Here is a 21,935-nt window from a genome sequence, read left to right on the forward strand (position 1 = left end):
CTGGCTCACTCCACAGATCCACAGCACAGAGACAGCAGCCAACACACAAGCATGAACGGCCAGAGCTCAAGCTGGCTATTGGGCCGGATCCACTGCCAACCACCAACAACAAGCGGGTCTTCTGCAGCAGGGATCTATCTGCTGAAGACCTACGTAGGAAGTTTACTCAAAAATGCCTAGATCTGGCGGGAGGGATGGCTCAGGAGTTAAAGACACTGTCTTGCAAAGCCTGATTGCCTGGTTTGATCCCTCTGTACCCACATAAAGCCAGATGCCCAAAATGACCCATGTATCTGAAGTTCATTTGCAGTGGCAAGAGTGCCTGGTTTGCCCATTCTCTCCCCTCTCTCTGCTTCAAATAAATGAATAGAGAAAAAAATTTTAAATACCTGAGTCTATGGGGAGCACACATTAGTATTCAAACTTACTGAGTGTGGATTCAGTAAGCCTGCCAGGTCACTCACTTGGCTAGACAAGCTAGCCAGCAAGCCCCACAGCTCTTTCTGTATACATCTCCACCTTATGGGTGCACACCACTGAACCCAGCATTTTATATGAGTGCTGGGGACCCGTACAGCAAGCATTTTACACATTGAGCCAGCCCCAGAAAATTCAATTTATTTTATTTTATTTCTATTTATTTGAGAGAGAGAGAGGTACAGAAATAGGCAGGTAGAAAGAGAGAGAGAATGGGCACTCCAGAACCTCCAGCCACTGCAAACGAACTCCAGATGCATGCACCCGTTTGTGCATCTGGCTTACGTGGGTCCTGGGGAGTTGAACCTGGGTCCTTTGACTTTGCAGGCAAGCACCTTCTCCAGCCCCATTTTTTTTTAAGTGAACGAAGTATATGATACAAATGTTTTCTTCAACGTGTCTTCTAAATACCCAATTAAGAGACCTTTGCTTTTGGAGGTTTTTTTTCGTATTCATTCATTTGCAAGCACATGAAAACAAGCAGAGAGAGATCCAGAAAGGGTGTGCTAGAGTTAAACCATAAAGAAAATGGGTAGCCATTGTTCCTCCTCACTCCCCAAGTCCAAGCCGCCATCACCTCTAACAAAACCACAACAGCCTCGTCTCCCAGCTTGCGTCCGAAGTACACGGCAGCCAACGTGACCCCCCCCCCCACATTCTTCTCTCACTTCCCACTGTAAAAGCAAACCGAAACGGTGCTCAGAGCCACCACCCAGAGGGCCAGAGGCCTCTACACACCTTAGCCCACCCCTCTGCACCGGCTATCCTGGGCCTTCTTCCTGCTTCCAGACCCAGAGTGTGCCAGGTGCCCACTGTCCACTCAGACGTAACATGGCCCCCCACCTGCACTAAGCACCATCAGAAACCCCCTTGTCCATCTGTCTGCTTTGCAGTCTCCCCTGGTCAGAATCTGAGCTCCTCAAAACAGGGCCATGGGCTGCTTCTGCATGGCTAAACCCAGCTCATCTCACAGCCTGGCAGAGAGGTAGGCCTGTGCGGCATGCTTGTGAAGTGACCTATTGAATGAATGATGGTGAGAAATCCACCTAGAGGATCAAAATGGAAATGGAATCGTGGTTTTACATAAAATATTAATTAGTGATCAATTATGTTTCAAAACCATCATTCCTTCCCTGTTGTATTTTTAAATATATGCCTTACAAAATGTCAATGGAGTTTTTTAAATGCTTTTATTTATTTATTTGCAAGTAGAGAGAGACTGACAAAGACATTAGGTGTGCCAGGGCCTTTACCTGCTGCAAACAAACTGCAGATGCATGCACTACTTTGTGCATCTGCCTTTATGTGGTTATTGGGAAATTGAACCTGGGTAGTCAGGCTTTGCAAGCAAGCGTCTTAACCACTGAACCATCTCTCCAGCTCCCAATGTGTAGTTTGTTCAATGGATAAATCTGTTATGCAAAGTGAATCAATTCCTCCAGGGCATGAATTCTGAGGGGTACAGAGACAGTACCCAACAAACACCTCCTCAATGAACATAAGGAGTGGAGAGACAGGAGAGATGGCTTAGGTGTTAACGGCTGCAAGCCTGTTGACCCACGTCCAGGCCCCAACACCCAGGGAAAGCTGGATGCAAAGTGGCGCAGGCATCTGTATCCCACTAAGCCTAGTGCAATGAGTCAAGGCCAAAGAATCCCAAAGCTCTCAGCCCACCCAGACTAGCCTTTCAGGTGGCAAAAAGACAGTAAGAAAAATCCTATTCAAAAACAAGGTGGGGCTAGAGAGATGGCTTAGCAGTTAAAGCACTTGCCTGCAAAATCAAAGGACCCAGGTTCAATGCCCCTGCCAGATGTACAAGGTGGTGCACGTGTATAGAGTTCCTTTGCAGTGGCTAGAGGCTCTAGAACCCATTCTCTCTTTGCTTCTTTCTTTCTCTCTCAAAGAAATGAATTTTTTTAAAAAGTAGTATTTTAAGCTGAGTGTTGAGGTGCATGCCTTTAATCCCAGCACTTGGGAGGCTGAGGTAAGAGGATGCCCTTGAGTTCAAGGCTACCCTGAGACTACAGAATGAATTCCGGGTCATTCTGGCCTAGAGCAAGACCCCACCTCAAGAAAATGAAACTTTAAAAAGAAGTGTGCCAGCCAGGCATGGTGGTGCACGCCTTTAATCCCAGCACTCGGGAGGCAGAGGTAGGAGGACTGCCATGAGTTCGAGGCCACCCTGAGACTCCATAGTGAATTCCAGGTCAGCCTGGGCTAGAGTGAGACCCTACCTCGAAAAAAAAAAAAAAAAAAAAAAAAAAAAAAGAAGTGTGCCTTTCTTTCACGCCCTCCCACCCCATAACAGATCTCATTAAAACTTTCCATCTTGGGCTGGAGAGATGGCTTAGCAGTTAAGGCATTTGCCTATGAAGCCTAAGGACCCCAGTTAGATTCCTGAGGACCCATGTAAGCCATATGCACAAGGGGGCGCATGCGTCTAGAGTTCATTTGCAGAGGCTAGAGGCCCTGGTGCACACATTCTCTTTCTCAGTGCCTCTTCCTCTCTCTCTATCTATCTAAAGAAATAAAATATTATTTAAAAAAAAACTTTCATCTTGACTCATTACGGAATTGCTCCCAGGACACAGTCAACGCTTAGCAAAGAAAAACAACTTCTGCTCTCTCAAGAGTCTCTCTTTGTCTGTCCACACCCACCCCCCTTTTTCTTTTCCTACCAGGTGCTGAGCTGCAGTTGCAAAGGCCAAAATGGGAAATAAATCAGCTAAGTGACTGGGGGGCAGGTGCCATGGGTTGCAGGTGTCGTGCCTCATATGTTTGTCACTTGAGTGCTCTTAAAGAGTTATTTTAAAATCAAATACATGGGGCCACACGAATTTAATCCCAGTCCTTGGGAGGCAGAGGTAGGAGGTTCCTCGTGAGTTTGAGGCCAGCCTGAGATTAGATAGTGAATTCCAAGGTCAGCCTGGGCTAGAGTGAGACCCTACCTCAGGGGGGAAAAAAGTGACAGTTATAGATTTATACCAAAAACACTGAATGAATTCTTGCTGTTGGTGTTCTGAGGTGTACAAAGCAGTAATTCTGGAATAACATGATTCAAAATGGAATCTGGCCCACAGTCCACAGCTCAGCCCCTTAATTCCTCCGAAGTCCTGCCATTTGGAGGAGAATGACAATCTTCACAAAGGTCCTTGGTGCTTCTGAAATGCCCCTGGTGTTTTCACTGTCCTCTCTGTAGCAAAGTAAACAGAGATCTACCTCACTCCTACAGTGAACAGCAACTTATAAAATATGTCTGGAAAAGTAAATAAAACCTACAAACAGACTAACAGTAGCAGCTTTTAAAAAGAAATAGCCCCCGCGTCCGCCGCGGCCGCCATGGGAGTGCAGGTGGAGACCATCTCCTCCCGCCCCCCGAGGCAGGCGCGGGGGCACCTTCCCGAAGCACGGCCAGACCTGCGTGGTGCATTAAACCGGGATGCTTGAAGATGGAAAGAAATTTGACTCCTCCAGGGACAGAAACAAGCCCTTTAAGTTTATGCTAGGCAAGCAGGAGGTGATCCGAGGCTGGGAAGAAGGGGTGGCCCAGATGAGTGTGGGTCAGAGAGCCAAACTGACTATTTCCCCAGACTATGCCTATGGAGCCACCAGGCACCCAGGCATCATCCCACCACATGCCACTCTCGTCTTTGATGTGGAGCTTCTGAAATTGGAATGACAACAGTGGCCTCCTCTCTTAGCTCCCTACACATGGATTGGCCATGGAGGGATGCGGTGACTCCAGACGCGCGCACAGGAATCCGCGAGGAGCTGTTCCCGATGTCCCACTACACTCTGTATAGACATCTACCCGACTGAATGTGTTCCTCACTCGGCTTTGCTTCTGACACCCATGTCCTCTTCCCTTTCCCCTTGTATGTGTGTTTACCTGAACTAGATGCCATCAACCTCAAGTTATTCATTTTGTTTTGGGGTGAAGGATTCAGTTTCAGTCTTTTGGATCTAGGTTTCCAATTAAGTATATTGTCAAGTATTAACAACACAAACAATGGGTTAGCTTTAGAATAGGAATTGGTGTTGGGGGTGGGGTTTGCAAGAATTTTTATTTTATTTTATTTTTTGGATGAAATTTTATCTATTATATATTAAGACATTCTTGCTGCTGCGCTGTGAAGCCATAGCAGATTTGAGACGCTGTGGAGGGCTGAACTCTTCTCCGTGTGAGAGACGTCCTGTGAAATTCCAAGCCCTGCTCAAACCGAAGTGGGGAGGGAGGGAGAGGGCTTTGCCTCCACCAGCTTCTCTCACCCTCCCCTGAAACCCACTGCCTTTTACAGCAGGTCACTTTCACTGCGATGTTGGACACTACAGGTATCTGTCCCTGGGCCAGCAGGGACCTCTGAAGCCTTCTTCATGACCTGGCCTATTTTTTTTTTCATCCTATGTTTTTTCTAAAGGATTTTCAGGGCTTTTGTAACCTCATAACTATCCAAGCTCCACTTTCTAAATATTAAGAACTTTAGTCGAAAGTTTAAATTGAAGGTGCTGTTTGTAGACTTAACACCCAATGAAAGCCCAGTCATCACAACAAATCCTTGAGTGTTCTCTAAGAAAATGATGCTGGTCATCACAGCTTCTGCCTCTCCTGGGTTTTGATGCTTGGCTCTCTGCTGATCTCCGTTTCCTGGTTCTCCTCCCTTGTTCCCACTTCACCCTCCTGTCCTGTGTAGTGATTTGGTGAGAGAAACTATTGCTTTTGTCCCCATCCCCTGCACCACATGAGTTTCAAGTTTTATTATTGCAATAAAAGTGCTTTATGCTGGCTTTTCTCAAAAAAAAAAAAAAAAAAAAAGAAATAGCCCATCTTTGAAACTTACTCCGCCGCTGGAGAGATGGCTTAGCAGTTAAGGTGCTTGCCTGCAAAGCCAAAGGACCTGACTGTGATTCCCAATTACCCATGTACAGCCAGATGCACAGGGTGGTGCATGCATTGGAAGTTAGTTTGCAGTGGTTAGAGGCTCTGATACACCTATTGTCTCTATCTGCCTCTCTCTCCATCAATCAATCACTAAATAAAATATTTTAAAAATATTAAAATGTACCCCTTACTGCTTCTGAAACAAAACAGCTCAGGTGTCTCAGTTTCTACCCCCCTACATGTGGCTTTACAGGTACAACAATAGGATGACACATCGCAAGCACCCCCCTCCAGCATGAGCTAATGACAACTAAAGATTGTCAGAGAGAACGAGCCATTCTCTTCCCGGACTCAGCCACTGGTTAAGGGATGAGGAGTGTAGTGAGAGGGATGAAGGAAGGCAAAGTGGGGTACAAGTGATCAAAATATAATACATACATATGAAAGACCAAAAATAAGTGCAAGCCCTTGGGAAGCTGGGGTAGGGGAGGATCATGGGAGTTCCAGGACAACTCGGGACTAGAGTGAATTCCAGGTCACCCTGGACTATAGCAAGACCCTACGTCAAAAAAAAAAAAAAGAATAGGAATAATAGCAAACTTTTTTGTTGATTTTTCTTGTGGTAGGGTATTGCTTACAGCGATCCTCCTACATCTGCCTCCTGAGTTTGTGTGCCACCACACCCAGCTAATTTATTTTTAAGAAAAGCATAACAAAAGCAACTCAACTCCTCAACCTAGATTGAGTATAATCCCATAACACACTAAACCACTTTTCAAATTGCACTAATATTTTCAAGATTTACTATTATATCTAAAAGATGAAGATCCTTCGAACCAGAAAATGTGGACAAAACAATCTTATAATGACTCAAAACTGTTTTTATAAGCCAACTCATTCCAACAGCAGCTGTTTCAGAAGGCGGTTCTGATGGGGATGCAGAAGGAAGGTTATTACGCAGGGCCTGCCTCGGAACTAGAGCTAGCTAGTTCCTCCCCGTCTTTCTTGTCACTTAAATTACAGGTGAAGCCACATGTGCCCACAAGCAGGTATTAGGAAAAATGTAATTAAGTTTAAAAAAACAAACACACTATAAAAGCATCACATCACAACTGCAGATGTAACCCCCACCTAGCTGGTATTTGTAAAGGGTCAAGAGACTAGTTCTCTCCAAGACATGTTTATTATTCAGCCCGTCGCCCCCCCCCATACAGAGAGGGTGGGAGAGACCAAGAGCCCAACAAAGGATGAGTGTCCCTGGGTGTTGCTAAGAGTCTTTAAGGGCTACGAGGAAGGTTGTCGCACACACCTGGGGGTCCCAGGCATCTGGAACAATCACGCGTAACCTGGCTGGAGGGCACCCTAGCAATTCCCAGCAGTGGAAGTGCCCGGACTTTGTAACAGTTCTGAAAGGGCTCAAGTTGTAGACATAAAACTTTTTGTTTCTTTGAAAAAGGCTCTCACTCCAGCAAGGGGCTGACCTGGATACTCAGAGGACAAGCCCAGGCTGGTCTCGAACTCGTGGCGATCCTGAGAGCGCCACCACGCCGCGAGACATGAAACTTTATGGAAATGGAAAGAACAGTTTACACTTCACAGGCAGACGTCAGAGCTGGTCCTTTTTCTTAAAACCCGGGGCTAAGACCGTGTGCGGGCCCCGGGCTCCCCCAGCGACCATCCATGCCAGCCTCCCGGGCACAGGCGCGGCTCCGGGCGGGCGTCGGGGGCGGTCCCGCCGGGACACGGCGGCTGCCCGCCAGCGCCCACGCTCGGGGGAGGTCGCGCCGGGCGTCCCCCTGTGGGAAAACGGGCGGTCGGCCCCCGGGGCGGCAGGATTCGTGGAGGAACCGGCGGTTGGACGGCCCGAGACCCCCACCGCGAGCCCCGGCCGGCCGCGGGAGCCGCGCTCCAGGGCGCCCGCCCCGCGCCCGACACCGCCTACCTTGGCCACCCAGCTGAACAACGGTGACATCGCCGCCCGGGCGGCGGCTCCTCGCCCGCCGGCTCCGCTCACAGGCTGCTCCGGCCCGTGGGCCCGCGGGCGGCCGGGGCCGGGCTCGGGGCGCGGCGGGGCGCGGGCATCCTTCCCGGCGGTGGCGGCGGCCGAGGAGGCGGCGGCGGCGGCTCGTCCCCGCGCGCGGCCGCCCAGAGAGAGGTGGCGCCCGCGGGCGGCCGGGAGAGGAAGGGGCGGAGCTGGGGGCGTGGTCAGTAGTAGCCACGCCCACCGGGCCCGCGGCGGGAAGTTAGGACGCGCTGGGTGTCGCCCCCTACAGGAAGCTCAGGAAAAACCCGGCTGACTTGAGCAGCTCAGGGGCTTTCCAGGCCTCTGGGCCTTTTTGTTTTTGTTTTTGTTTTTGTTTTTTCTTTTTCTGCACAACTTGAAGAAATCTTAGACGTCTCCCCGCCCAGCCCGTGAGGTTTAAAAACCGAAGAGTTGCCCAGGGATGAGGGGAGAGGGATGGTGCACACACTCTTAATCCCAGCAGAGGTGAGTTCGAGGCCACACTGACTCCTGGACTAGACTGAGACCCTACCTTGAAAAAAATAAATAAATAAAATAAAACCCGCAGACTTGCAGGGGACACCATGACATGCCAGACAACTATCCAGGGCTCACCCCACCCTCACTTTGCTCGGATCCCTGATAACAAAAGGGCCACTGTTGCCTGGCCCTCTAAGACGTTTATGTAACCAGAGGTGCTTTTCTTTTTTTTTAATACAGTTTATTTATTTATTTACTTGAAAGAGATAGAGAGAGCAAGTGTGTGTGTGTGTGTGTGTGTGTGTGTGTGTGTTTGAGAGAGCAAGAGAGAGAGAGAATGGGCACACCAGGGCCTCCAGCCACTGAAAACGAACTCCAGATACATGCGTGTCCCCCTCACCTTGTGCATCTGGCTTACTTGGGTCCTGGAAAATTGAACCGGGATGCTTGGCTTTGCAGGCAAACACCTTAACCGCTAAGCCATCTCTCCAGCCCAGAGGTGCTTTTCCTGGCTTCCTAACACCCAGCTACGGAAGAGTGGAATGGGTTAGGGTAGTGGCAAAAGACCTGAGCTTCCAGCTACCTGGTGGTAAAAATCCACCTACAAAGACAGACAGACCCAGAACTGAAGTCATTCATTTTCTCTAGGCCAGATGAGGAGACAGGGTAGTCATTTTATGGCCTCAAAGGTTAAAGTGAATTTCCAGGCAGAAGCTCCTGACTTCCACGTAGTGACCAAAAATAAATAAATAAATAAAAGTCCAAAGTTTATAGTGGCTGATATGGGATGTATGTGTCACAAAGACTTACTTACAGTTCCTTAGCCAGCTGGCCAGCCCAGCCCACAAAATCTACTGTTGTGACATTAAGGGAGCATTATCTTCACAGTGAGACAACATGATACTTTTTAAATTTATTTTTATTTATTTATTAGAGACAGAAAGAGAGAGAGTGAGTGAGAGAGTGAGACAGAATGGGTGCACCAGCGCATCCAGCCACTGCAGACGAACACCAGATACATGCACCACCATGTGCATCTGGCTTACATGGGGCCTGGAGAATCGAACCTGGGTCCTTAGGCATTGCAGGCAAGTGCTTTAACCACCAAGCCATCTTTCCAGCCCCATCATGATATTTTGATATCCTCCAAATGACATCACATCTTCATTGATGTTACTTGTTTATTATCACCTAACAAACTACCTCCAAATGGAGATGCATGCAATAACAATTTCTGTGGGTCAAAAACCCAGGAATAGCCAGCCTTGGTGGCCCACGCCTTGAATCCTAGAACTTGGGAGACAGAGGTAGGAGGATCACAGTGAGTTCGAGGCCACCCTGAGACTACATAGTGAATTCCAGGTCAGCCTGGGCTAGAGTGAGACCCTTCCTCAAAAAATAATAAAAAATTTTAAAAAAATAAACAGGAACATCTAGGCTGGGTGTCTGAAACTCAAGGTTTTGCTTGAATTTCAATCAAGCTGTTAGCTGGGACTGCATTTATTCCACACTTGAAAGGGACTAGAAGGCAGGCGTGATAGCACATGCCTTTAATCCCAGCACTCTGGAGGCACAGATAGGAGGATTGGTGTGAGTTCAAGGCCAGCCTGAGACTACAGAGGGAGTTACTCCAGGTCAGCCTGGGCTAGACTGAGAACCCTACCTCAAAATTAATTTTGTTTAATTAACCACCTCTAAGCCTTCATGAAGAATTGTTCCAACTGTCAAGGCCTGTGGGATATGGACCATGTCTTGCTGGTCTTCACAGAGCTGCTCAGCTGGGATCCCCCAACACCTCCATGTCCAAAAGAGAAGTTAGTCATTTTTTCAGACAACTTTGTGTTGCTGGCAGAAAACAGCTAACTAAGAGCAGCTTGTGGGAGAAAGGTTTATTTTGGCTTACAGACTTCAGGGGAAGCTCAATGATGACAGGGAAAAATGAGACATGAGCAGACAGTGGACATCACCCACTGGCCAACATAAGGTGGACAACAGCATCAGGAGAGTGTGTCAAACACTGGCAAGGGGAAGCTGGCTGTGATACCCATAAGCCTGCCCCAAATAATACACTGCCTCCGGGAGGCTTCAATTCCCAGCCTGTCACCAGCTGGGGTCCTAGCCCTCAGAACACATAAGTTGGGCTGGAGAGATGGCTTAGTGGTTAGTGCACTTGCCTGAAAAGCCAAAGGACCCAGGTTTGATTCTTCAGGACCCACAGAAGGCAGATGCACAAGGTGCCAATGCATCTTTTGTTGGTTTTCAGTGGCTGGAGGCCCTGGCACACCCATATTCTCACTTTCTCACTGTGTTTCTCTTCCTTCTACTCAATTAAATAAAAATTAAAGTATTAATAAATTAAAAAAACACAACTTAGGCTGTGTGTGGTGGCATATGCCTTTAATCCCAGCACGCATAGGGCAGAGGTAGGAGCATCGCCATGAGTTTGAAGCCACCCTGAAACTACACAGTGAATTCCGGGCCAGCCTGGGTAGAGGGAGACCCTACCTTGAAAAACAACCAAAATAATAAAAGAACACGTAAGTTTCTGGGGTACACCTGAGTCAGACATATTGTTAAATTCACTACCCAGCACATTTGCCTTTGATTCCTTAATACAAAGAAATGTCGGAGCTGTATTTAGGGAGAAAACACAAGGGCATGATAAGAAACAGGAAAGGATTGGGGGCAGAGTGGACACCCGCCCCCTTCCTGAGAACACAAACCACAAAGGCACAGGGAAAATCCAGAGTGGTCACTCCAAGGCCCAGGGTACTGCGAGGGGCCTTGGGCACATCTTAGGGAGGCACTGTGCCCTCCTTCTTTAAGTAGTGCTGTTCCCTGAAGGTCACAGAGAAGAAGCCCGGCGTGCCACAGCCACTTAGCTGAAGCTATCAGCACACCACTTTCTGAGCAAGCTGAGCGGCTCATTAAAGGGAGATCCCTTCTCTTCTAAGCCTGTCCACTCAAGGTGTGTCCGGGGACCAACAGCACAAACATCAACTGTCAATTCCCTACAAATGCAGGACCTAGGGGACTGGGGAAATGGCTCAGTGGTACGGAATTGGCCTGCGAAGCCTAAGGACCCAGGTTCGATTCCCCAGGACCCATGTAAGCCAGAGGCACAAGGGGGCACATGTTTCTGAAGTTCGTATGTAGTGGCTAGAGGCCCTGACGTGCCTCTTTCTCCCTCATAAACAAATAAATAAAATATTGGGCTGGAGAGATGGCTTAGCAGTTAAGTGCTTGCCTGTGAAGCCTAAGGACCCCAGTTTGAGGCTCGATTCCCCAGGACACACCCAAGCCAGATACACAAGGGGGCACATGTGTCTGGAGTTCCTTTAAAGTAGCTAGAGGCCCTGGCTGCCCATTCTTTCTCTCTCTCTCACTGTCAAATAAATAAAGAAATAATAATAATAAAATAATAATAAACAAATAAAAATAAACAAAGGCACGCACCACCACATCTGACTACTTTAAAAAAAAAAGCAGAATCTAGAGCCAGTGTTGCATTTCACAACTTTATTCCCACACTCACTCACACTCCAGAGGCTGAGATACAGGGACTGCAGCGAGACTGGAGGCAGCCTGGCTTAGAGTGAGACCCTATCCAGCGCCCCCAAGCTACCCCTGAAGAAGAAATGCAGGACCTTCGCTTTCCCGTGATTCCTGGCACCATATGATACGTGTGCTTTGGCATCTGTCCCTGCCTCATAACACCCTCCTGAAAACCAGCCAAAGAAATGAACTTTGCTTCCCCCGAGCTGGCCACAGAAACTAATCTTCCCTCATCTTTCTTCTCAGACCTGGCCAGAAACAAAGTCTCTGATCCAGTCTATTCCTGTCCAACAGCAGGTCATAGCCTCGGTCATGCCAGAGGGGCCTGCCCTACATCCCAGCAGGGGAACGCTGCACACAGACATCACGAGGAGCAGTGACGTAGATGGACCTATGCCAGTGAGGGCTCCATGATCCCAAAGGACGAGGTTCCGAGGTTTCAGAGAGCTGAACGTGGGAGGATCCAGGAGAGCAGTGTGCTACAGGGGCAAGGGGCTCCACGTCTGCCCCCCAATATCTCACCCTGCACATCCCACCTGTATGCTCTATAAAATCTTTTACAAGAAACTGCTCACTGTGTTCCTTGAGTTCTCCAAGCCACTAGAGCAAATGAACCCAATGCAAGGAGGGGACTGGGGGAGTTTGTAGAAAGTGGGTCAGGAGCACAGGTAAACTAAGTCAGGCACGGTGGCACACACCTGTGGTCCTAGCACTCACGATGCTGAGGCAGGAGCATCCCAAGTCACAGCCAGCCTGGATTACACACTGAGAGGACCCAAGAAAGGAAGGGAGGGAGAGAAAGAGAGAGAGAGAGAAATAAAGAAAGAGAGAAAGAAAAAGAAAGCCAGGGAAGAGAAGAGCAGAAGAGAATGAGAGAGAGAGGGAGGGAAGAAGGGAGGAAAAGAAAGAAGGGAAGAAAGGAAGGAAGATGAAAGGAAGGAGGGAGGGAAAGAGAAGAGACAAAAGAAAATGAGAGAGAAGAAAGGAAGAAGGGAAGAAAGAAAGAACAAAAGAAAGAAAGTAGGAAGGTGGGCTGGAGAGATGGCTTAGCAGTTAAGCACTTGCCTGTGAAGCCTAAGGATCCCGGTTCGAGGCTCGTTTCCCCAGGACCCAGATTAGCCAGATGCACAAGGGGGCGCACACGTCCGGAGTTCGTTTGCAGTGGCTGGAAGCCCTGGCATGCCCATTCTCTCTCTCTATCTATCTACCTCTTTCTCTCTCTCTGTCCATCGCTTTCAAATAAATAAAAATAAGAAAGAAAAAAAAAGAAAAGAAAGTAGGAAGGAAGGAGGGAAGGGAGGGAAGAGAAGAGCCAAAAGAAAATGAGAGAGGAAGGGAGGAAAAGAAAGAAGAAAGAACAAAAGGAAAGAAAGGAAGGAAGGAAGAGAGGGAGGGAGGGAGGGAAGAAATCACACAGGCAAACCAACCTGGACCTGCATCTGAGGAAGGGTAGTGGTCTTCCCAGTTGAGTCCCTCTCATTATCTCATTGCTGAGACAGAGTACCCAACCAGAAGCAGCTTACAAAAGGAAAGGGGTTGTCTTCAGCTTGTGCTTTCAAGAGGCCGTTTCATCATGGTGGGAAAGCTTGGAAGAAGGAGAGGACAGGTGGGTGTCACACCACCTTGGCAGCGGGGAGGAAGGAGAGGGAAAGTTCAGTGTGACAAGTAGGGCTGAGCCATAACGCACCAAGGCCCATCCCCGGTGACACGCCTTCTCACTCAAGGGTCACCAAAGGCTGCACGAGCTGGGCAGGAAGTATGAGGCTCAATCACAAGCACATGAGGCGACGGGGGACAGTCTGCATTCACATCACCACAGGCTCCAACCTATGGGACTTGACACTGTCTGCAGGTGGTGTCAGACTGGATTGGATTAGATGGTAGCAGTGGCTGTTTGTTTATGGGTGGGAGGAAGTCCATACGTTTTGAGGCTATGGAAGTCTCCTGTGTGGGTTATGTTGTAAGGACAGCAGGCAGCTAGACACACCCAAACACTAGCTTACATTAAAGTTTGAGAAGCACTACTATGACATTCATTGATATCAGTGTGGGTTTTTTTTTGGGGGGGGGTTTTCGAGGTAAGCCCTGGGGTGCCCATACGCTCTCCCTTTCTCTCTACTGGCAAATAAAAATATAAAAATATAAATTAAAATATTTTTAAAGACTTTTTAATTTTTATTTATTTATTTGAAAGTGACAGACAGAGAGAGAATGGGCACTCCAGGGCCTCCAGCCACTGCAAACCAACTCCAGACGCGTGCGCCCCCTTGTGCATCTGGCTAACGTGGGTCCTGGGGAAATCAAGCCTCGAACTGGGGTCCTTAGGCTTCACAGGCAAGCGCTTAACCACTAAGCCATCTCTGCATCCCTAAATAAAAATATTTTTTAAATGAGAAAACAACCTTTAATCCCAGCACTCAGGAGGCAAAGGTAGGAGGATCGCCATGAGTTCAAGGCCACCCTGAGACTACATAGTGAATTATTCCAGGTCAGCCTGGGCTAGAGTAAAATCCTGAGGGCGGGGGGGCGGGTGGGGAGAGGAGGAACAAGTGAACTATGACCAAATCCTGACTATAACAGCTATAAGAAGAAAGTATAGATGGGTGAAATTGGAACAGGCTTCATTGTTTAAACGTAGACTCAGACCTCTATGTCTATACGTCTGTCTGTCTGTCTGTCTGTCTGAATGAATGAATGAATAATGATGAATCCAGGGTGCAGGCTCAGGCAATTCTAATTTGAACTTAACCTTAAGTTCATGTACTTAAAGATATAAAAAAGGAGACTCACAGAATTCTCCTTTTGAGCTATGTCTCCCAGCCTGTGCCAAGAACGGGCAGAATCACTCCTTTCATGGGAAGGTAGAGGCTTTTACAGTGAACTTCACAGTAACTTCTGGAACTTTAACACCAAGTATTTTGAGAAACATACGTGAAAGGCCCTTTTTTAGTTTACTGGCAGCATGTAACTTAACAGTCACAAGGCACAAAGAAATTCTGTGTTATAGTCTACAATTTCATTAAAGGGAAATTGCTAACGTCAGACAATCAACTAACTGCTCCTACATTCAAAGGACAATTTACCTTAAAATACTACCTTTCCTCCCATCTGAGCAATGTCTCTTTCCCAAGACACTGTATTCCCCCACGAAAAGACTCTATGTGGGCTGGACGGATGGCTTAGTGGTTAAGGTGCTTGCCTGCAAGGCCACAGAACCCAGGTTCAATTCCCAATACTCACATAAGCCATATGCACAAAGTGGTCCATGCGTCTGACACTGCAGACCTCTACATGTGACACTACTGTCACCACAGAAAATCCAGGACTGCTGCCTTTTGAAGTGAATTTGTGTGTGTGTGTGTGCATCTGGCTTTATGTGGTTACCGGGGAATATAACCTAGATCCTTTGGCTCTGCCGGTACGTGCCTTAACCAATAAGCCATCTCTTCAGTCCATGACTTTCTTTAAAAAAAAAACAAACTATGCATTTCAGAAAAAGAGAGGAGAGAGGGAGAGAGAGAATGAGTGTGTCAGGACATCAGGCCACTGCAAATAATCCCCAGATGCATGTGTCACTTTGTGCATCTGGCTTTACGTGGGTACAGGGGACTTGAACCTGGACCTGCAGGCTTTGCAGACAAGTGCCTTTAACCACTGAGCCACCTCTCCACCCCTTCAAGATGTTCACAGATCACTGACGCCGCTCCTCCCCTCTCAGTTTTCCTGAACACTAAGGGAGGGTTTCAAAGGTGGCAGACCTTAGGAACGGGACAAAGCATTCCTACTAAGCCTGACCATTCCTTCCCCCAACAAGCCCAGACTCTCCTGCCCAGCTTTTGTGCCAAGTTCCTCCTTTGAGAAGGAACAAGAAGCAGAGACCGGAAGTACCCAGAGTTCAGGAGGTGAGGGCAGACAGGCTGCAAGCCTCCAGCTCAAAGGAGGAGGGCAGGGAGGCAAGGGAGCCCATATGAAGACATGACCTCACTCAGCCTGCGAGCTCCTGCCTGCCGCAAGCCCTGGCTAAAAATGGGCCCATTGTAATCCCAACTCCACAAGAAAATCCAACTGAGTTGCAGTGAATCAGAACCCCTGGGCAACTGCTCAGGAATGGATTCAGCTCCCAAATATGAATATTCATTAGCATATATACTGTAAGGCAGAGTCCTTGCAGGAACCAAGGAGAGTGAGTCAGATGCCAATCCTGCCCTCAAGGCGTATAAAAAGTGGCAGGAAGCATGAGCAGGAAAGACTGGAAAATACCATGGAAAAGGTGATGCTTTGGGGTATTCCCACCAAGAAAGAAAAGTCACTCCAGGCTGCAGAGGAAGAAGGGCTAATAAGACATGGTGACACACAACTTTAATCCAAGCACAGGATGCTAAGGTAGGGGGTTTGCTGACAGCTTGAGGCCAGCCTGGGATAGGGTGAGACCCTGCCTCAAAAGAAAGAGAGAGGGCTGGAGAGATGGCTTAGAGGTTAAGCGCTTGCCTGTGAAGCCTAAGGACCCCGGTTCGAGGCTCGGTTCCCCAGGTCCCACGTTAGCCAGATGCACAGGGGGGCGCACACGTCTGGAGTTCGTTTGCAGAGGCTGGAAGCCCTGGCGCGCCCATTCTCTCTCTCTCCCTCTATCTGTCTTTCTCTCTATGTCTGTTGCTCTCAAATAAATAAATTAAAAATGAACAACAACAACAAAAAAGTATTTAAAAAAAAAAGAAAGAAAGAAAGAAAGAAAGAGCTAGGCATAGTGGTACATGCCTTAATACCAGCACTAGGCAGGCAGAGGAGGAGATTGCTGTGAGTTCGAGGCCACCCTGAGACTGCAGAGTAAATTCCAGGTCAGCCTGAGCTAGAGTGAGACCCTACCTCAAAAAACCACACAGAGAGAGAGAGACAGAAAGAGAAAGGAGAGACTAGTTGGAAAGAAGAGACTGAGTGGAGAGGGTAGAGGAGATAGGAAAAAGAGAAGGTGGTGGGAGATTATGATCGTGTCATATTGTCTGAGGTTGCCAATAAGTTTGAAAACAAATACAGAGCAAAGGAGCCAGGCACGGTGGCCCACATCTTTAATCCCAGCACTCAAGAGGCAGAGGGAGGAGGACTGACATGAGTCCCGGGTCAGCCTGGAACTACAGAGTGAGTTCCTGGGCTACAGAAAGACCATACACTGAAAAATAAAAAAAAATTTTAAAAAAACAAAAAAGAGCTGGGTACATGGCTCAGTAGTTAAAAGCACCTCTTTTTCTTCTTCCTCTTTAATTTAGAAAGACAATTTTATTGTATAAAACAACCATCTATTTCTTTATTTTTAATTTTTTATTGACAACGTCTATACTTACAGACAATAAACCATGATTATTTTCCCTCCCCTCTCCCACTTTCCGCTTCACAGATCCACACTCCATCATCCCCCTCCTCTCTCCGTTAGTCTCTCTTGTTGATATCATCATCTTTTTCTCCTATTATGAGGGTCTTGTGAAGGCATTGCTAGGCACTGCAAGGCCATGGATATCGAGGCCAATTTCTGTCTGGACAGTTGCATTGTAAGGAGTGGTACCCTTCCTTTGGCTCTTACGTTCTTTCTGCCACCTCCTCCATAATGGACCTAGAGTTTTGGAGGATGTAAAAGCACTCTTTATAAAACCTGATGACCCAGGTTTGATTCCCCAGGACCCACATAAGCCAGATGCAAATAGTGGATCATGCATTTGCAGGTCCTTCTGCAGTGGCTAGAGGCTCTGGCATACCCATTCTCCCTCTCTCCCTCTCTCTCTCTCTCTCCCTCCCTCTCTTCCCCCCTGAAATAAATTTAAAAAAAAAAACATAATTTAAAGCAAAGGAAAAAATACATCAGTAGCTACCCTGGAGGAGTGGAGAGTAAATAGAAAGAGACTGCTAATAAAAACTAGGTTTCTCTTTGCAGTGGAGAAAGTGTTTTGGAATTAGATAGAAATGATGGTTGCACAAGTGTGTGACCTACAATTTTATAAGAATGAGTCATGCCTCAGTTTCAAACATCTCAACGCACGATGATTGCGCAGCATCAGACGAGCTAATTCCTTGTGCTTTTATCGTAGCGGGGCTTGTACGGAACAGAGCTGGCTTTGGGCCTGAACGAGAAGAAATGTGCAAAGCAATGAATGGGAGTCGGGGCATGCAGTAGGTGCTCAGAAAAAGTCACCGAGCAGGGCGTGGCGGCGCACGCCTTTAGTCCCAGCACTGAGCAGGCAGAGGTAGGAGGATTGCTGTGAATTTGAGGCCAGGCTGGGACTACAGAGTGAATTCCAGGTCAGCCTGGGTTAGAGTGAGACCCTACCTCAAGAAAAATCAAAAAAGGAGGCGGGGAGGGGGAGAGAAAACGTCATCAAAAGTGTGATGACAGCACTAATTATTGCCATGCAACAATGATACTACAAGCTTTTTTCTTTTATTTGTTTTTATTATTATGATGATGATGATTACGATTATTATTTGGTTTTTTGAGGTAGGGTCTCGCTCTATCTCAGGCTGACCTGGAATTCACTCTGTATTCGCAGGGTGGCCTTGAACTCACGGCGAACCTCCTACCTCTGCCTCCCGAGTGCTGGGATTAAAGGCATGCACCACCACGCCAGGCTCTTTCTCTTTTTCTTTTGAAGCACATATGCCTACACAGTATGCAGTCTGTATGATGTGTGGTATATGCATACGTGTGCGGATGCATGCACCCTGTGTACACACGTGTGGAGGCCAAAGGAGAAGTTTTGGTGTTCTCCTCTTTTTCTCAGCCACTTCTTCGGAGTATCTCACTCAAACCACAGCCGCCAATTTCACCATTTTTTTTTTTTCCTTTTTTTACTCAACAAGCACCAGTAACCCTCCAGTCTCTGGCCCTCACAGGATTGGGGTTACATACATATATGGGTCTACGTGGGTACTGGGGAATTGAACTCACGTCGTCTCAAAGCCCTCATGTATAGCAATCTCTCATTAACTAACTGCTCAGCCATCTCCCCCAGCCCCTGGTGTAAGTTTTTTTTTATATATTTTTTTGTTCATTTTTAATTTATTTATTTGAGAGTGACAGACACAGGGAGAAAGACAGATAGAGGGAAAGAGAGAGAATGGGTGCGCAGGGCTTCCAGCCTCTGCAAACGAACTCCAGACGCGCGCGCCCTCTTGTGCATCTGGCTAACGTGGGTCCTGGGGAAACGAGCCTCGAACCGGGGTCCTTCGGCTTCACAGGCAAGCGCTTAACCGCTAAGCCATCTCTCCAGCCCTGGTGTAAGTTTTAAATGGAGAAGTCCAATACAGACTCCAAGTTCAGAGCTGGGTTTACAGAGACATGAAATATGACAGGAAAGACAGTTACGATCGCAGAGGACGTTGTGTGTGAACCCAAATCAACTCCTGCAGGCCTTCAGGATGCCTCTCAAGGTTTCTCTCTCCTGGTTATGAGCTGCTATGACTGGCAGCAGACTATGCTCCGCTGATGACTGGAACCACGTCCCAAAGAGTCCAGGTCTCCTGGGCAAGTTCCTATCACTCCCGCTGGGCAGAGCTTCTGCCTGTGTGCACTTCACTGGCCCTTTCTCTTTCTCACAGGCTCAAAACTCCTCCCAAGGCCTGCTTTCTTTCCTGCCACTTATGCAGGGTTCCACCCTCCCTTTTTCACCCCTGTCCACAGCTCTGACATTCTCTCCAGGACATACTCACACTCACTTAAGTCATGTCCAAACAGAGCCTTTGGGGTCAAGACTAAGTCAAATTCCAAACCATCGGTGTTCAATAAAGGGGAAAAGTCATAAAGCACATGAAGCTCAGGCACAGATTTGGTGAACACGTATTTCTGGCATTAGGCTGTAAGCTCAGGTGATTATTTACACAACATTCTACAGGCTGGATATCCCATGCTTGGGACTGAAGAGATGGTTCAGTGATTACAAGTACTTGCCAGCAAAATCTGTTGTGTCAAGTTCAACTCCCCAGCACCCACTTTAAAGCCAGAAGCACAAAGTGATGCATACATCTGGAGTTCATTCACAGTGGCAAGAGGCCTTGGTGTGGCCATACTCTCTGTCTCACCATTAAATAAATAAAAACAAATAATTTTTAAAAAAGATGGGGTTGGAGAGACAGCTAAGTGCTTAAGGCATTTGCCTGTGAAGCCTAAGGAGCCCTAGTACCCACGTAAGCCAGATGCACAGGGTGGTGCATGCATCTGGAGTTCATTTGCAGGGGCTGGAGGCCACTGCAAATAAATAAATAAACACAAAATAATATTTTTAAAAAGAGGCTGGAGAGATGGCTTAGTGGGAAGACATCTGCCTGCAAACACAAAGGACCCAGGTTTGATTCCCCAGTACCCACACAAAAGCAAAAGCATGCATCTGGAGTTCATTTGCAATGACTAGAGGCCCTGAAATGCTCATTGTCTTTCCCTCCTTCCCTCTCTGTCTGTCTCTCTCTCTCCCCCTCTCTCTCTCTGTCTCTTTTTCTCTCTCTATCAAATAAATAAATAAAGTAATTTTTAAAAAGAAATACATGGAACTCCCAAGTGTTTCAGGTTTCGGAGTTTTGCTTGCATATATCCAGTGAGGTGTTTGAGGGATGGGACACAAGTATTTACAAAAAGCTCATTCATAATCCACTTGCACCTTATATAGACAGGGTGAAAAATAATCTTATATAATTCACTGCACCTCCAGTTGACTGGCCCATCACAGGACATAGGTTTTCCACTTGAGGCATCATATTTGTATACAAAAGGTTTGGATTTTAAACATATATATATTTATTTGCAAGGAAAGACAGAGAGAATGGGTACGGCAGGACCTCTAGCCACTGCAAATGAACTCTAGATGCATTTACCACCTTGTGCATCTAGCTTTATGCCTATGAAGCCAAAGAACCCAGGTTTGATTCCCCAGATCCCACGTAAGTAAGATGCATACAGAGCACACACATCTAGCTTTATACAGGTACTGGGGAATCAAACCTGGGTCATTAGGTTTTGCAGCCAAGTGTTTTAACTGCTAAGCCAACTCTTCAGTCCCATCCATGCCAATGTTTAAGTTCAGATCTCTGGTTTAATGTTTTCATTTTGTGCACTCAATTGTAACAGTGAGCAAATTTAACATGAACATTTTCAATGGTTCCAGCCACCTTTAAATTTATCCCAAAGCCTGGAAAAATCAAAAGCTGGCTATAGCTCAGCTAGAACTACCAGAGTGAGGAGGGAGAAATGGCTTAGCAGTTAAGGTGTTTGCCTATGAAGCCAAAGGACCCAGGTTCGATTCCCCAGGACCCACATAAGCGAGATGTACACGGGGCACACACATCTAGAGTTCCTTTGCAGTGGCTGGAAGCCCTGGTATGCACATTCTCTATCTCCCTCATTATAAATAAATAAACAAACAAACTAGAAATACCAGGGTGACTGGGCAGCATAAACAGGGATGGTTGAACTTGTAATTCTGGGAAAGCCCTCTTTACAATGAAGTCCACAGGAGCTGTTTGAGGCGCCTCTTTTCTCTAGCATGCAAGTCTTGTTAAAACTGTAACTTATCTCTTCCACTAAAATGATAGCCAAGTCAAAATGCTGCAGCATTTCAAAAGCTACTATATTACACAACCTACATTTTTCTATTTGAATACCTGTTCCTGTCACAATATTTTGTTAATATGTACACTAGCCATGTTCACTTTTTAGCTCATAAAGCATGCCAAAATTAGAAACAGCGTTTATCTATTTTTAGTTCAGTCTATACAGTTTAAGCAAATAATCTCCTTTCCCAAAGCACTGCACATATGTTTTAAATTCCAGAAAAAAAAAACCCAGCAGTAATGAGCTCAAAAAAGAAAACAGTAAAAATTCAGAGTCAAAAGATTTTGACATACCCTGTGTTGTAACAAAACAGAGGTTCTTAACTTTAAACCAAACTTCCCATTTCCTCTGTTTCCAGAGTAAATCCCGCTTGCCTGATTTTAGATAGTTGAGTTTACCTTTGACTAGAATAATCTTCTTACTTCCAAAGTTACATCTACTTTATTGCAGTTACCTTCGCATTGCCCAGACAAAGCACCTGACCAAAAGCAGCTGATGGGAGGAAAGGATTTATTTGGGCTTACAGTCTTGGGGGGAAGCTTCATGATGGCAGGGGAAAGATGGTAGATCAAAAGTTCACCATCAATAGTGGCACATCTGTCATGGTGGAAACCAACTACCCTCTAATTGGACTAGAGGCCCGCTCCATGGGAGGAAATACATCCCTGATACTGAAAACTTAAAACAGGGGTAGTCATGAGCCCTAGGGGCGTAACGTCTGCTGCTGTCTAAATGTATATACTATGCTTATCAAACTGCCCAGTAAGCACTTCTCTTAATGTTCATACCCTTATATTAATGCTACTCTCACTTTCGGTAGAGAATCTTCTCTTTTCAGATGGCAGTGCCCTTGGGATGACTCAGAAAGCATCATGGTGCTGGAAAGAAGTGACCACAGGGCTCAGTACTGCAATATCTCTATCACACCTTCCAAGGCTCAGGGTGTAATATAGAAGAGG

At 47.0% G+C, this 21,935-nt stretch overlaps 1 protein-coding gene and 1 pseudogene across 3 annotated transcripts in view; one reads left to right on the forward strand and one right to left on the reverse strand.

Annotated features, from left to right (window-relative positions):
- Tbc1d1 (TBC1 domain family member 1) overlaps positions 1-21,935 on the reverse strand; it is a 214,367-nt gene that overhangs the window by 144,373 nt on the left and 48,059 nt on the right. The window contains exon 1 of one of the 3 annotated variants that reach the window (XM_045130257.1): positions 7,299-7,397. The exons of the other annotated variants lie outside the window; for them this stretch is intronic. Within the exon in view, the coding sequence (XP_044986192.1) occupies positions 7,299-7,328 (30 nt within the window). The 5' untranslated portion in view covers positions 7,329-7,397. Of the gene's footprint in view, positions 1-7,298; positions 7,398-21,935 lie in introns of those variants that run through there. 3 annotated transcript variants of the gene reach the window in all.
- Positions 3,817-5,262, forward strand: LOC123453310 (annotated as a pseudogene).

This window comes from Jaculus jaculus, chromosome 11, assembly GCF_020740685.1.
Source record: "Jaculus jaculus isolate mJacJac1 chromosome 11, mJacJac1.mat.Y.cur, whole genome shotgun sequence".
Classification (NCBI taxonomy): Eukaryota; Metazoa; Chordata; class Mammalia; order Rodentia; family Dipodidae; genus Jaculus; species Jaculus jaculus.